The sequence below is a fragment of the Hypanus sabinus genome, chromosome 5 (assembly GCF_030144855.1).
Source record: "Hypanus sabinus isolate sHypSab1 chromosome 5, sHypSab1.hap1, whole genome shotgun sequence".
NCBI lineage: Eukaryota > Metazoa > Chordata > Chondrichthyes > Myliobatiformes > Dasyatidae > Hypanus > Hypanus sabinus.
The window spans coordinates 183619886-183635983 of NC_082710.1; the positions used below are offsets into that span (position 1 = coordinate 183619886).

A 16098-nucleotide genomic window follows, 5' to 3' on the forward strand; every position below is an offset into this window, starting at 1 on the left:
CCACCCAGGCCGTGCTCTTGTTTCACTGCTGTCAACTTCAGTCAGGAGGTAGAGGAGCCTAGGAGTCACACCACCCAGGCCGTGCTCTCTTCTCACTGCTGTCACCTTCAGTCAGGAGGTACAGGAGCCTAGGAGTCCCTCCACCCAGGCCGTGCTCTCGTCTCACTGCTGTCACCTTCAGTCAGGAGGTACAGGAGCCTCAGGAGTCCCACCACCCAGGCCGTGCTCTTGTTTCACTGCTGTCAACTTCAGTCAGGAGGTAGAGGAGCCTAGGAGTCACACCACCCAGGCCGTGCTCTCGTCTCACTGCTGTCACCTTCAGTCAGGAGGTACAGGAGCCTAGGAGTCCCACCACCCAGGCCGTGCTCTCGTCTCACTGCTGTCACCTTCAGTCAGGAGGTACAGGAGCCTAGGAGTCCCACCACCCAGGCCATGCTCTCGTCTCACTGCTGTCATCAGTCAGGAGGTACAGGAGCCTAGGAGTCCCACCACCCAGGCCGTGCTCTTGTCTCACTGCTGTCACATTCAGTCAGGAGGTACAGGAGCCTAGGAGTCCCACCACCCAGGCCATGCTCTCGTCTCACTGCTGTCATTAGGCAGGAGGTACAGGAGCCTAGGAGTCCCACCACCCAGGCCATGCTCTCGTCTCACTGCTGTCATCAGTCAGGAGGTACAGGAGCCTAGGAGTCCCACCACCCAGGCCGTGCTCTCGTCACACTGCTGTCACCTTCAGTCAGGAGGTACAGGAGCCTCAGGAGTCCCACCACCCAGGCCGTGCTCTCGTCTCACTGCTGTCATCAGTCAGGAGGTACAGGAGCCTCAGGAGTCCCACCACCTAGGCCGTGCTCTCGTCTCACTGCTGTCACCTTCAGTCAGGAGGTACAGGAGCCTAGGAGTCCCACCACCCAGGCCGTTCTCTCTTCTCACTGCTGTCATCAGTCAGGAGGTACAGGAGCCTCAGGAGTCCCACCACCTAGGCCATGCTCTCGTCTCACTGCTGTCATCAGTCAGGAGGTACAGGAGCCTAGGAGTCCCACCACCCAGGCCGTGCTCTCGTCTCACTGCTGTCATCAGTCAGGAGGTACAGGAGCCTCAGGAGTCCCACCACCCAGGCCGTGCTCTCGTCTCACTGCTGTCACCTTCAGGCAGGAGGTACAGGAGCCTAGGAGTCCCACCACCCAGGCCGTTCTCTTGTCTCACTGCTGTCATCAGTCAGGAGGTACAGGAGCGTAGGAGTCCCACCACCCAGGCCGTGGTCTCGTCTCACTGCTGTCATCAGTCAGGAGGTACAGGAGCCTAGGAGTCCCACCACCCAGGCCGTGCTCTCGTCTCACTGCTGTCATCAGTCAGGAGGTAGAGGAGCCTAGGAGTCCCACCACCCAAGCCGTTCTCTCTTCTCACTGCTGTCATCAGTCAGGAGGTACAGGAGTCTCAGGAGTCCCACCACCCAGGCTGTGCTCTCGTCTCACTGCTGTCATCAGTCAGGAGGTACAGGAGCCTAGGAGTCCCACCACCCAGGCCGTTCTCTCGTCTCACTGCTGTCATCAGTCAGGAGGTACAGGAGCCTGGGAGTCCCACCACCCAGGCCGTGCTCTCGTCTCACTGCTGTCACCTTCAGTCAGGAGGTACAGGAGCCTAGGAGCCCCACCACCCAGGCCGTGCTCTCGTCTCACTGCTGTCATCAGTCAGGAGGTACAGGAGCCTAGGAGTCCCACCACCCAGGCCGTGCTCTCGTCTCACTGCTGTCACCTTCAGTCAGGAGGTACAGGAGCCTAGGAGTCCCACCACCCAGGCCTTTCTCTCGTCTCACTGCTGTCATCAGTCAGGAGGTACAGGAGCCTAGGAGTCCCACCACCCAGGCCGTGCTCTCGTCTCACTGCTGTCACCTTCAGTCAGGAGGTACAGGAGCCTAGGAGTCCCACCACCCAGGCCGTGCTCTCGTCTCACTGCTGTCATCAGGCAGGAGGTACAGGAGCCTAGGAGTCCCACCACCCAGGCCGTGCTCTCGTCTCACTGCTGTCATCAGTCAGGAGGTACAGGAGCCTAGGAGTCCCACCACCCAGGCCGTGCTCTCGTCTCACTGCTGTCATCAGTCAGGAGGTAGAGGAGCCTAGGAGTCCCACCACCCAGGCCGTTCTCTCTTCTCACTGCTGTCATCAGTCAGGAGGTACAGGAGCCTCAGGAGTCCCACCACCCAGGCCGTGCTCTCGTCTCACTGCTGTCACCTTCAGGCAGGAGGTACAGGAGCCTAGGAGTCCCACCACCCAGGCCGTGCTCTCGTCTCACTGCTGTCATCAGTCAGGACGTACAGGAGCCTAGGAGTCCCACCACCCAGGCCGTGCTCTCGTCTCACTGCTGTCACCTTCAGTCAGGAGGTACAGGAGCCTAGGAGCCCCACCACCCAGGCCGTGCTCTCGTCTCACTGCTGTCATCGGTCAGGAGGTACAGGAGCCTAGGAGTCCCACCACCTAGGCTGTGCTCTCGTCTCACTGCTGTCATCAGTCAGGAGGTACAGGAGCCTAGGAGTCCCACCACCCAGGCCGTGCTCTCGTCTCACTGCTGTCATCAGTCAGGAGGTACAGGAGCCTAGGAGTCCCACCACCCAGGCCGTGCTCTCGTCTCACTGCTGTCACCTTCAGTCAGGAGGTACAGGAGCCTAGGAGTCCCACCACCCAGGCCGTGCTCTCGTCTCACTGCTGTCATCAGTCAGGAGGTACAGGAGCCTAGGAGCCCCACCACCCAGGCCGTGCTCTCGTCTCACTGCTGTCACCTTCAGTCAGGAGGTACAGGAGCCTAGGAGTCCCACCACCCAGGCCGTTCTCTCGTCTCACTGCTGTCATCAGTCAGGAGGTACAGGAGCCTAGGAGTCCCACCACCCAGGCCGTGCTCTCGTCTCACTGCTGTCACCTTCCGTCAGGAGGTACAGGAGCCTAGGAGTCCCACCACCCAGGCCGTGCTCTCGTCTCACTGCTGTCATCAGGCAGGAGGTACAGGAGCCTAGGAGTCCCACCACCCAGGCCGTGCTCTCGTCTCACTGCTGTCACCTTCAGTCAGGAGGTACAGGAGCCTCAGGAGTCCTACCACCCAGGCCGTGCTCTCGTCTCACTGCTGTCATCAGTCAGGAGGTACAGGGGCCTCAGGAGTCCCACCACCCAGGCCGTGCTCTCGTCTCACTGCTGTCATCAGTCAGGAGGTACAGGAGCCTAGGAGTCCCACCACCCAGGCCGTGCTCTCGTCTCACTGCTGTCATCAGGCAGGAGGTACAGGAGCCTAGGAGTCCCACCACCCAGGCCGTGCTCTCGTCTCACTGCTGTCACCTTCAGTCAGGAGGTACAGGAGCCTCAGGAGTCCCACCACCCACGCCGTGCTCTCGTCTCACTGCTGTTATCAGTCAGGAGGTACAGGAGCCTAGGAGTCCCACCACCCAGGCCGTGCTCTCGTCTCACTGCTGTCATCAGTCAGGAGGTACAGGAGCCTAGGAGTCCCACCACCCAGGCCGTGCTCTCGTCTCACTGCTGTCATCAGGCAGGAGGTACAGGAGCCTAGGAGTCCCACCACCCAGGCCGTGCTCTCGTCTCACTGCTGTCACCTTCAGTCAGGAGGTACAGGAGCCTCAGGAGTCCCACCACCCACGCCGTGCTCTCGTCTCACTGCTGTCACCTTCAGTCAGGAGGTACAGGAGCCTCAGGAGTCCCACCACCCAGGCCGTGCTCTCGTCTCACTGCTGTCATCAGTCAGGAGGTACAGGGGCCTCAGGAGTCCCACCACCCAGGCCGTGCTCTCGTCTCACTGCTGTCATCAGTCAGGAGGTACAGGAGCCTAGGAGTCCCACCACCCAGGCCGTGCTCTCGTCTCACTGCTGTCATCAGGCAGGAGGTACAGGAGCCTAGGAGTCCCACCACCCAGGCCGTGCTCTCGTCTCACTGCTGTCATCAGGCAGGAGGTACAGGAGCCTAGGAGTCCCACCACCCAGGCCGTGCTCTCGTCTCACTGCTGTCACCTTCAGTCAGGAGGTACAGGAGCCTCAGGAGTCCCACCACCCACGCCGTGCTCTCGTCTCACTGCTGTTATCAGTCAGGAGGTACAGGAGCCTAGGAGTCCCACCACCCAGGCCGTGCTCTCGTCTGACTGCTGTCACCTTCAGTCACGAGGTACAGGAGCCTCAGGAGTCCCACCACCCAGGCTGTGCTCTCGTCTCACTGCTGTCACCTTTAGTCAGGAGGTACAGGAGCCTCAGGAAACCCACCACCAAGTTCAGGAACGGTTATTAATCCCTCAGTCATTGGGCTCTTGAACCAGAGGGAATAACTTCACCCGTTCCATCACTGAACTGTTCCCACAACCTATGGACTCACTTTCAAGGACTCTTCATCTCAGTTTCTCGATATTTATTGCTAATTTATTATTGTTTTTCTCTCTTTTTGTATTGGCAGTTTGTTGTCTTTTGCACACGAGTTGTCTGTCTGTCTTGTTAGATATAGTCTTTTACTGATTCTGTTATTTTTCTTTGTATTTACTGTGAAGGGCCACAGGAAAATGAATCTCAGGGTTGTACCTGGTGACACACGAGAACTTTGATAATAAACTTACTTTGAACTGAATGCACACCCCCTGTTCCCCATGACGAACACACCCCCATGATGGCACCCCCTCCTCCCCTCCCCCTGTGGCATTCCCACACTCCGCTCTCCCCACCTCCAGCCCTTCCTGCAATCGGAAGCCCACCAGGTCATGACTGTGCTGAAATATTGGGTCAACTCGAGTTATCAATAACACGGCACTCACCTGCAGCATCAATGACTCTCTCTGCGGCTGAAAACACAAAGAAACCAGAGTTGAACTATCTCCAAACCAACCAGCTCAGCCAAGGGTACACAAGCCCCACCCGTAAGCACCTCTGTCATGCTGAAGGGTTTGGTAGGATGACAGTGAAATGTGCTCATTTGTATTAACGGCCAACATAGTCCGAGGATTCTGCTGGGCAGTTCGTGAGTAAAGCCACTCTTCCAGTGCCAACGTAGCATGCCCACAGCTACACGAGCCCTAACCCGTGGGAATGTGGGAGGAAACCCACACGGTCACAATATGAACGTACCAGCTCCTGATAGACAGCGGTGGGAATCGGACCCCACTGCAAAGCATTACGCTAACTGCCACACTGGGTGAATCAGTGTCAGACAGCCGTTCCTTCACTCCCTCCACCATGGCGGTGCAAATGCTTCAGATTTCTCACAATGAGACGGCAGCTCGGCAGACCTAACGCTTCCTGTCTAGAACGTGGACCAGTACAGCACAGGAACAGGCCATTTGGGCCACACTGTTAAGCCGATCCAATTGAATTAGTAAACAAAAGGGGCAACCTAACTATTCCCTTCTGCCTACACAATGTCCATATCCCTCCATTTTCCTCACATTCGTGTGCCTGTCCAAACAGCTTTTAAAGTCTCCAATGTACCTGCCTCTCCCACCCCAGGCACCCACTCTCTGTGTAAAAAACAACCTTGCCCCTCACATCTCCTTTGAAATTTCCCCTTCTCAGCTTAAATGATATTAGGCATAGAAAAAGATACTGTCTGCTTCATCTATGCCTTGCCTAATCTTATAAACCTGCACCAGTTCTCTCAGCCTCTGTTGATGAAGTGAAACCAACCTAAATTTGACAACCTCTCGTTATAATCCAGGCAGAATCAAGGGCAACCTCCTGCACCCTCTCCAAGGACTCGACATCTTTTCCATAATGCGGCTAATAGAGTTTTACAATGCTGGAGTTGACAGTGAGGGCTCAGGGTCACTTAATTCAGCTTCTGTCTGTGCGGCATGAGAAAGAGGATCCTCAGTTGCGATGTGGAATTCCCCTCAACCCAAGACAGAACTGCCACTGTAATGGAGCTGTTCCTGGTTCACACCAGACCAACAGAGGAGAGATGATGGCCAAACGCACCCCATTCACCCCAAACTACAGACTCCTTGTGAGCAGAGAGGAGGGTGGTGGAACAGTAGGATCCTGGGGTTCATGTCCACAGATCCCTCCAAATTGATGAGCAAGTTGATAGGGTTGTTAAGACGTATCGTGTCTTGGCCCTCGTCGTTGGTGGATTGAACTCAAAGAGCAAATAATGTTGCAGCTCTAAAAAACCCCCATTAGGCAACACTTGTAATACAGTTCAGTTCCAGTCATTTCACTATAGGAACGTTTAGAGAGGGTGCAGAGGAGATTCACCAGGATGCTGCCTGGATTAGAGAGGGTGCAGAGGAGATTCACCAGGATGCTGTCTGGATTAGAGAGGGTGCAGAGGAGATTCACTAGGATGCTGTCTGGATTAGAGAGGGTGCAGAGGAGATTCACCAGGATGCTGTCTGGATTAGAGAGGGTGCTGAGGAGATTCACCAGGATGCTGTCTGGATTAGAGAGGGTGCAGAGGAGATTCACCAGGATGCTGCCTGGATTAGAGAGGGTGCAGAGGAGATTCACCAGGATGCTGTCTGGATTAGAGAGGGTGCAGAGGAGATTGATCAGGATGCTGCCTGGATTAGAGAGGGTGTAGAGGAGATTGACCAGGATGCTGCCTGGATTAGAGAGGGTGCAGAGGAGATTGACCAGGATGCTGTCTGGATTAGAGAGGGTGCAGAGAAGATTCACCAGGATGCTGCCTGGATTAGAGAGGGTGTAGAGGATATTCACCAGGATGCTGTCTGGATTAGAGAGGGTGCAGAGGAGATTTACCAGGATGCTGCCTGGATTAGAGAGGGTGCAGAGGAGATTCACCAGGATGCTGTCTGGATTAGAGAGGGTGCAGAGGAGATTCACCAGGATGCTGCCTGAATTAGAGAGGATGCAGAGGAGATTCACCAGGATGCTGCCTGGATTAGAGAGGATGCAGAGGAGATTCACCAGGATGCTGTCTGGATTAGAGAGGGTGCAGAGGAGATTCACCAGGATGCTGTCTGGATTAGAGAGGGTGCAGAGGAGATTCACCAGGATGCTGCCTGGATTAGAGAGGGTGCAGAGGAGATTCACCAGGATGCTGCCTGGATTAGAGAGGGTGCAGAGGAGATTCACCAGGATGCTGTCTGGATTAGAGAGGGTGCAGAGGAGATTCACCAGGATGCTGTCTGGATTAGAGAGGGTGCAGAGGAGATTCACCAGGATGCTGCCTGGATTAGAGAGGGTGCAGAGGAGATTCACCAGGATGCTGTCTGGATTAGAGAGGGTGCAGAGGAGATTCACCAGGATGCTGTCTGGATTAGAGAGGGTGCAGAGGAGATTCACCAGGATGCTGTCTGGATTAGAGAGGGTGCAGAGGAGATTCACCAGGATGCTGTCTGGATTAGAGAGGGTGCTGAGGAGATTCACCAGGATGCTGTCTGGATTAGAGAGGGTGCAGAGGAGATTCACCAGGATGCTGCCTGGATTAGAGAGGGTGCAGAGGAGATTTACCAGGATGCTGCCTGAATTAGAGAGGATGCAGAGGAGATTCACCAGGATGCTGCCTGGATTAGAGAGGATGCAGAGGAGATTCACCAGGATGCTGCCTGGATTAGAGAGGGTGCAGAGGAGATTCACCAGGATGCTGTCTGGATTAGAGAGGGTGCAGAGGAGATTGATCAGGATGCTGCCTGGATTAGAGAGGGTGTAGAGGAGATTGACCAGGATGCTGCCTGGATTAGAGAGGGTGCAGAGGAGATTGTCCAGGATGCTGTCTGGATTAGAGAGGGTGCAGAGAAGATTCACCAGGATGCTGCCTGGATTAGAGAGGGTGCAGAGGAGATTCACTAGGATGCCGCCTGGATTAGAGAGGGTGTAGAGGATATTCACCAGGATGCTGTCTGGATTAGAGAGGGTGCAGAGGAGATTCACCAGGATGCTGCCTGGATTAGAGAGGGTGCAGAGGAGATTCACCAGGATGCTGCCTGGATTAGAGAGCAGGTCCTATGAGGCCAGGTTGAGTGAGTTAGGGCTTTTCTCTTTGAAGCAAAGGAGGATGAGGTGACTTTGTAAAGACGATAAGAGACATAGGTTGAGCTAGAGACTTTTCTCGCAGGGTGGAAAGGACTAATACGAGAGGGTATAATTTCACAGTGATCGGATGAATGTATGGAGGGATGGGTAAGAATGGATGACATTAAAAAATGGAGGGCAACGTGGAATGTCAGAGATCTTAAGAGTAGTTTAAAAGATCAGCACAAGGCTGACGGGTTGTACTGTGCTGTACTGTTCTACGTTCTGAATATACCCTTCCCAGGGCGCACAGCACTACACACTCTGTTAGCGGGAGGGGAGTGAAGACAGACACTTTCACTTTGTGGAAAGTGCAGTGTGTCATTGACCAGATATCAGCTTTGGATATGGCAGATGGACATCGGTCCAGCACTGGCCCGCGGAGAAATCCTCCCACCCACCAGGTCTTTAGAACTGACATCTCTGGACATACTGTCTCCATCGAAGATGGCTCTGTCACTTCAAGTTCCAGAGCTTAGTGTGGGGGTTTGTTCTCAGTTCCAAAGAGAGAAGCAGAGTGTCCCACTGCAGGCCAGCGACAGTCTGGCCTGTTTGAGACCTTACCTGCTGTGGACAGCATCTGCTCCAGATCTGTAACAAAAGAGATGAGATTTCGGTTAACGAAACACCAGATTGTTAATGGCTCTGCACAAGCTTGGTCAGCTCTGCTCCATCACAGAGGGCTGTCTCCACCCTGGCTTTGTGCCCTTCTCACTGCTGCACCAGGCTCAGGAAGGGTAACTATCAGGCTCCTGAGCTGGTGTGGATAACTTCACTCAGCTCAACACTGAGCTGATTCCACAATCTACAGACTCACCTCAACTCTTGTTCTCAGTATTATTTATTTACTTCATTATCCTTTGCACAACTCGTCTTCTTTTGCATGTTGGCCATCAGTCTTTGTTATTTATAAATTTTCATTAATTCTTTAGTTCCTTATTCTCCTGTGAATGCCCGCAAGAAAAAGAATCTCGGGGTTTACGTGGTGACGCTGACAATAAACCTATGTTGAACTCTGAAGCAGAAACGGGCCGACACGAACACATTCTGTCCACTCATGACATTGCCCAGTCCAGGCACTGCTGCCAAAGTCTTCCCTTTCCCACTCAAACATCTGCATGAAACACCCTCAGGGTGGAGTTTGTGTAGATATGGGGGGTGGGGTGAGGGAGAGAGAGGTGTGTGGAGGGAGAGGTGGGGGTGAGAGAGGTTTGTGGAGGGAGTGATGAGGTGGGGAGAGAGGGGGTTGTGGGGGAGATGGGGTGTGAGGGAGAGAGGGGAGGGGTGAGGGGGAGGGGAGACAGGGGTGTAAGGGGGAGAGGGAGAGGGGGTGGGGAAAGAGGAGGTGTGAGGGAGAGGGGGTTGTGGGGGAGAGGGGGTGTGAAGGGTGGTGGGTTAAGGGAGGAAGAGAGGGGTGGGGTGAGGGAGCGAGAGGAGTAAGGGGGGGGTGAGGGAGAGAGAGGAGTGAGGGGGGTGAGGGAGAGGGTGGTGAGGGGGATGGGGGTTTGAGGGAGGGGGGCTGATGGAGAGAGGGGGTGTGTGACAGAGAGAGGGGGTGTGTGACAGAGAGAGGGGGGCTGAGGGAGAAGGGGTGTGTGACGGAGAGAGGGGGTGTGTGACAGAGAGGGGGGCTGAGGGAGAAGGGGTGTGTGACGGAGAGAGGGGGTGTGTGACAGAGAGAGGGGGTGTGTGACAGAGAGAGGGGGTGTGTGACAGAGAGAGGGGGGCTGAGGGAGAAGGGGTGTGTGACAGAGAGAGGGGGGCTGAGGGAGAAGGGGTGTGTGACGGAGAGAGGGGGTGTGTGACGGAGAGAGATAGATGTTGGGGAGAGAAGAGGGCTTCACAGTTTCAGTGTCTTGATTTTGGGCAGTATTCAAACCGCGAAGTTCAAAATACGTATTTGTTACCAAAGCGTGTATACTCTACACAACCTGAGGTTCATCTTCCTGCTGGCAGCCATAAAACAAATAAACTCAATGGAACTCATGGGAAAAACACAACAAAGACTGTCAAAACCATCTGTGCAAAAAAAAAGAGCAAATTTTGCAAACAATTAAAAGAAAAGTGAACAAATAACCAACACAACGTGAACCGCAGAGTCTCCAAAAGTGAGGCTAGAGACACGGAGCCAGTCCAGGGACCCGATGGCTGCAGGCCGCAGTGGCATAGTCTCAAAGGTCCTGCTTCCAGATCTTCCCCGAGTGACTCCAATTTCCTCCCACAGTCTTCATAAATGAAAGCAGCTGGGATGTTCTGTTGACGTTGGTGATGCTGGTGAGGCCTAATTTAGAGTATTTTGTGGAGCTATATCACCTACTTACAGGAAATATGTCAATAAGTGAGAGAGTACAGAAGGTGTTTATGAGGAGGTTGCAGGGACTTCAGGAGCTGAGTCACAGGAGAAGGCTGGATGGGTTAGGACATCATGTTGTACTCCCCAATCAGGGCCAGCCACAAGTTCCAAGAATCATCTCCCAAGAAATCAGGAGCAAAATCAGAGACAATACAGGAAGAAAATTAAATTGGGTTAACATATGAGGAGCTTTTGATGTATCTGGTCCTGTACTCACTGGAGTTTACAAGAATGAGGAGGGAGGGGGAATCATTGAAACATTATCGAATACTGGAAGTTCTAGATAGAGTGGATGTGGAGAGGATGTTTCCTATAGTGGGGGAGTCTAGGTTCAGAGGACACAGATAGATTGGATGTGGAGAGGATGTTTCAATAGTGGGGGAGTCTAGGACCAGAGGACACAGATAGAGTGGATGTGGAGAGGATGTTTCCTATAGTGGGGGAAGTCTAGGACCAGAGGACACAGATAGAGAGTGGATGTGGAGAGGATGTTTCCTATAGTGGGGGAGTCTAGGACCAGAGGGCACAGATAGAGTGGATGTGGAGAGGATGTTTCAATAGTGGGGGAGTCTAGGACCAGAGGACACAGATAGAGTGGATGTGGAGAGGATGTTTCCTATAGTGGGGGAGTCTAGGACCAGAGGGCACAGATAGAGTGGATGTGGAGAGGATGTTTCAATAGTGGGGGAGTCTAGGACCAGAGGACACAGATAGAGTGGATGTGGAGAGGATGTTTCCTATAGTGGGGGAGTCTAGGACCAGAGGACACAGATAGAGAGTGGATGTGGAGAGGATGTTTCCTATAGTGGGGGAGTCTAGGACCAGAGGGCACAGATAGAGTGGATGTGGAGAGGATGTTTCAATAGTGGGGGAGTCTAGGACCAGAGGACACAGATAGAGTGGATGTGGAGAGGATGTTTCCTATAGTGGGGGAGTCTAGGACCAGAGGGCACAGATAGAGTGGATGTGGAGAGGATGTTTCAATAGTGGGGGAGTCTAGGACCAGAGGACACAGATAGAGTGGATGTGGAGAGGATGTTTCCTATAGTGGGGGAGTCTAGGACCAGAGGACACAGATAGAGTGGACGTGGAGAGGATGTTTCCTATAGTGGGGGAGTCTAGGACCAGAGGACACAGATAGAGTGGATGTGGAGAGGATGTTTCCTATAGTGGGGGAGTCTAGGACCAGAGGACACAGAGTGGATGTGGAGAGGATGATTGCTATAGTGGGGGTCTAGGACCAGAGGGCACAGATAGAATGGATGTGGAGAGGATGATTGCTATAGTGGGGGAATCTAGGACCAGAGGACAGAGCCTCAGAATGGAGGGACATCCATTTAAAACAGAGATGAGGAGGAGTTTCTTTAGCCAGAGGGTGGTGAATCTGTGGAATTCATTGCCACAGACAGCTGTGGGGGCAGTCATTAAGTGTATTTAGACAAGAGGTTAATAGGTTCTTGATTAGTCAGGGCATCAAAGGTTATGGGGAGGAAGCAGGAGAATGGGGTTGAGATGGATAATAAATCATTCATGACAGAACAGCAGAACAGACTCGATGGGCTGAATGGCCTTATTCTGCTCCTATGTCTTCAACCATTCCCCACACTGGTCAAGAGCAACTTACCATAATTATTCTTGGCATTTTCTGGAATGAAACAAAGAAAAAGAACAATTAATTCCATTGTGATCATTAGAGAGGAGAAATGCTGTATGGAACTTGACAAACAATTAGCTTTTCATTGACCAGCCTGGATGCACATTCCCACACTGGCACTGGCAGGAGGTACAGGAGGCTCAGGACTCTCGCCACCAGGGTCAGGAACAGTTACCATTCCTCAATTATCAGGCTCTTCAACTAGAGGGGGTAACCTCACTCGCCCCATCACTGAAATGTTCACACAACTTATGGACTCACTTTTGAGGACTCTTCATCTCATGTTCTCGGTATTTATTGCTTATTTATTAATTATGATAAATACTTTGAGATTCCAGCCAATCAGATAATGGGATTGGCTAGGTCAAGGACACGAGTGGCATGGACTCTGAGGCAAAGGGCCTGTATCCACATTCTATTGATGTACGACCGCAGTTAGGTTGACGGGCACGGTAGTTTGATGGGCCAGCTATCACTGATCAGGGTTCGATTCGCACCTCTGTCTGAAAGGAGTTTGTCATGTACTCCCCATGACCATGTTGGTTTCCTCTGGGTGCTCTGGTTTCCTCCCACGGTCCAAAGACGTACAGGTTAACATCAGTAAGTTGCGGGCATGCTATGGTGGCACCAGAAGCAAGATGGCTGCCCCGGCACATCCTTGTACTGTGTTGGTTGTTAATGCATTTCACTGTGTATTTCAATGTAACTCTTACTTACAGAGGGGAGAAGTAGGGGGTAGGGGTCCCTTGGACTGACCCCTAAACCGATGGGCAGTTATTGGACTTCCTGCTCCAGCCATCATGGTGACTAATCCTAGTGCACTCAGCTCTGCTTTGAGGGGAACTGATATGTCACCATAAAGCAGCAGGAACAGGACAATTCCCTTGTTGCATTGCTGTTCAAGAATTGGCCTCTACATCAGTATCATTATGTGCCGTGACATGGGCGATCATTGTTCTTGGCAAATTTTTCCACAGAAATGCTTTGCCATTGCCTTCTTCTGGGCAGTGTCTTTACAAGACGGGTGACCCCAGCCATCATCAATACTCTTCAGAGATTGTCTGCCTGGCGTCAGTGGTCACATAACCAGGGCTTGTGACATGCACCGGCTGCCCATACGACCGTCCACCACCTGCTCCCATGGCTTCACATCACCCTGATCGGTGGGGGTGAAGGGTGGAGGCGGCTTGGTGCTAAGCGGGCACTACACCTTGTCCGGGGTGACTTGTAGGCTAGTGGAGGGAAGGAGCACCTTACATCTCCTTTGGCCTCTACAGTCAGCTCCAAACACACGTCAGAGGAGCTGCACAAACACAATTATGATCAGCAAAATCGACAGACAACCAACACTATGCATTGCAATGTACTGCTGCCACAAAACAACAAATTTCACGATACGTGCGGGTGATGTTAAGCCCACAGTTAAAGTCAGAGACCCATGCAACATGCTAATAGAGTCCCCAGCAGCAGGATAACATCCCCCCCAAGAGCTGTGGATATATGTCTATTTCATCAATAAAACTCACCTGCAAGGGTTTTCCATTTATCTGAAATTAAAAGAGGAAGATGTTAGAATGAGCACAGAGATTGTGGCCTTGCCCTTCCCTGCCCCGCCCACACACGTGTCTTCTGTTAGGAAGCTGAACCATCAGCAGCTTCTCCAACTCGATATGCCCCACAAGAGGATCCCCATGGTAAGTTAACCTCAACTGTAATGAACCGGGCTGTCATCCCAAGACTTGGGCCTTCCCCTTGAGCAGGTGCTACCGAAGTGCCTTCCGGACACGAGGTAATCGTTCTAGGTGAAGGCGCTGCTGGCGAGGGAGTTCTTGGGTGAAAGAGGAACATAGAACAGCACAGGTCCCCTAGCTTACCATGTTGGGTCACCCCTTAACTCTGACCTCCGAGATCAATCTAACCCTTCCCTCCCAATAACCCTCCTCTTTTCTTTCACCCATCTGCCCCTTAAACGCTCCCAATGAACTTGCCTCTAGCACCACTCCAGGCAGTGTGTTCCGCACACCCATCAGCTGCTCCCCACCACCATACTTTCCTCCAAACACCTTAAATTTATGGCCCCTCGTTCCTCCCTGGGAAAGCCTCCTCACTACAGGAAGGATGTGGAAGCGTTAGAGAGGGTACAGAGGAGATTTACCCGGATGCGGCCTGGAGCATCCTGGCAGATAGAGGCGTACAGAATGACAAGAGGCCTAGATAGAGTGGACAGCCAGAGGCTCTTTCCCAGGGTGGAAATGGAATAACTGTAAGGTGATTGGAGGGAAGTATGGGGGTGGGGGAAATGTCAGCGGTAGGTTTTTGTTTTATTACACAGGGAGTGGAGGGAGGGTGGCAGCTACCATGAGGGACATAGATAGACAGATGGTCGATAGAAAAATGGAGGGTTGTGTGGAAGAGAAGCATTTGATTAATCTTGGACTGGCACAATAATGTGGACTGGAGGGCACATACTGTTTCCTGATCTGTCTGCCTGGACTAAGCTGAATAGTGGAGAAGGCGACATTACGTTAGGAGCTCTGAATGATGCTCAAGGTCGTACTGGACCAGATCTACTTGACTACACGTCAAGTGGAAAACTCTAGATGTGAGATATGATTCAGCCTCTTACCTATTTTGTTGATTATGGTCTGATGTTCTGCAAGAACAGAAAAGAAGTGTCAAAAGCAAGCCGTTAGCAACAACTGATTGCATTTGTGTACAGTACTTTACAAAGCAAAGTAATATGGTGGGCAACCATTTTAACCCCTATCCCCATTCCAACATACCGGTTCATGGCCTCTTTTGCTCTCCGTTTCTTTCTGGACACCAACTTCCACCCTGCCCTCAAATTCATCTGGTCCATTTCTGACACCTCCCTTCCCTTTCTTGATCTCTCTGTCTCTATCTCCGGAGACAGCTTATCCACCGATGCCTATTACAAACCCACAGGCTCTCACAGCTACCTGAACTATAGCTCGTCCCACCCTGCTACTTGTAAAAACACCACCCCCTTCTCTCAATTCCTCCGACTCCACCTCATCTGCTCTCAGGCCGAGGCTTCTCATTCTAGAACGAAGAAAGGAGCTTCCCTTCCTCCATCAAGGCTGTCTCAACCACATCTCTTCCATTTCACAAATGTCTACTCTTACCCCATCTTTCCACCACCCTACGACGAATAGGATTCCTCTTGTCCTCGCCTCCGCATCCAGCACATAATTCTCTGACACTTCCGCCACCTCCAATGGGATCCCACCACCATCTTTCCCTCTTCCCCCCTACTTTCTGCTCCTTACGTGACTCCCTTGTCCATTCAGCCCCCCCCCCCCCACTGATCTTCCTGGCACTTATCCTTGCAAGCAGAACAAGTGCTGCCCCTGCCCTACACCTCCTCCCTCACTACCGTTTAGGGCCCCAAACAGTCCTTCCAGGTGAGGCGACACTTCACCAGTGAGTCTTTTGGGGTCATTTACTGTGTACGGTGCTCCCAGTGTAGCCTCTGGCATATCGGTGAGACCCCATGTAAATTCGGAGACCACTTCACTGAGCATTTATGCTCCGTCCGCCTGAACAAGCAGGATCTCCCAGTGGCCACCCATTTTAATTCCACTTCCCAATCCCATACGGCCATCCATGGGCTCCTCCACTATCGCGATGAGGCCACACTTGGGTTGGAGGGGCAACACCTTATATCCCGTTTAGGTAGCCTCCAACCTGATGGCATGAACATTGATTTCTCGAACTTCCAGTATTGCCTCCCAACCCAACCCCTTCTCCATTTCCCATTCCTTTTCCCTCCCTCACCTTATCTCCTTGCCCGTCCATCATCTCCCTCTGGTGGTCCCTCCCTTTTTCTTTCTTCCATGGCCTTCTATCTCTTTCACCAATCAACTTCCTAAGCTCTTTACTTCATCCCTCCCCCTCCTTTTAAATCTACTCCTCAGCATTTTTTTACTCCAGTCCTGCCAAAGGGTCTCGGCCCGAAACGTCGACTGTACTCTTTTCCTTAGATGCTGCTCGAGTTCCTCCAGCATTTTGTGTATGTTTCACCTGCAGATATTCTCGTCAGCCATTTTGATCATGGGCACAAGCCTTCCC

General features: G+C 52.6%; 1 protein-coding gene across 1 annotated transcript in view; it reads right to left on the reverse strand.

The window, feature by feature from the left end:
• LOC132394724 (butyrophilin subfamily 3 member A1-like) overlaps nucleotides 1-16098 on the reverse strand; it is a 42515-nt gene that overhangs the window by 5588 nt on the left and 20829 nt on the right. The window contains exons 7-11 of the mRNA XM_059971109.1: nucleotides 14633-14659; nucleotides 13533-13553; nucleotides 11977-11997; nucleotides 8564-8590; nucleotides 4786-4812 (exon numbers count right to left, since the gene is read on the reverse strand). Coding sequence (XP_059827092.1) covers nucleotides 4786-4812; nucleotides 8564-8590; nucleotides 11977-11997; nucleotides 13533-13553; nucleotides 14633-14659 — 123 coding nt within the window. The remainder of the gene's footprint in view (nucleotides 1-4785; nucleotides 4813-8563; nucleotides 8591-11976; nucleotides 11998-13532; nucleotides 13554-14632; nucleotides 14660-16098) is intronic.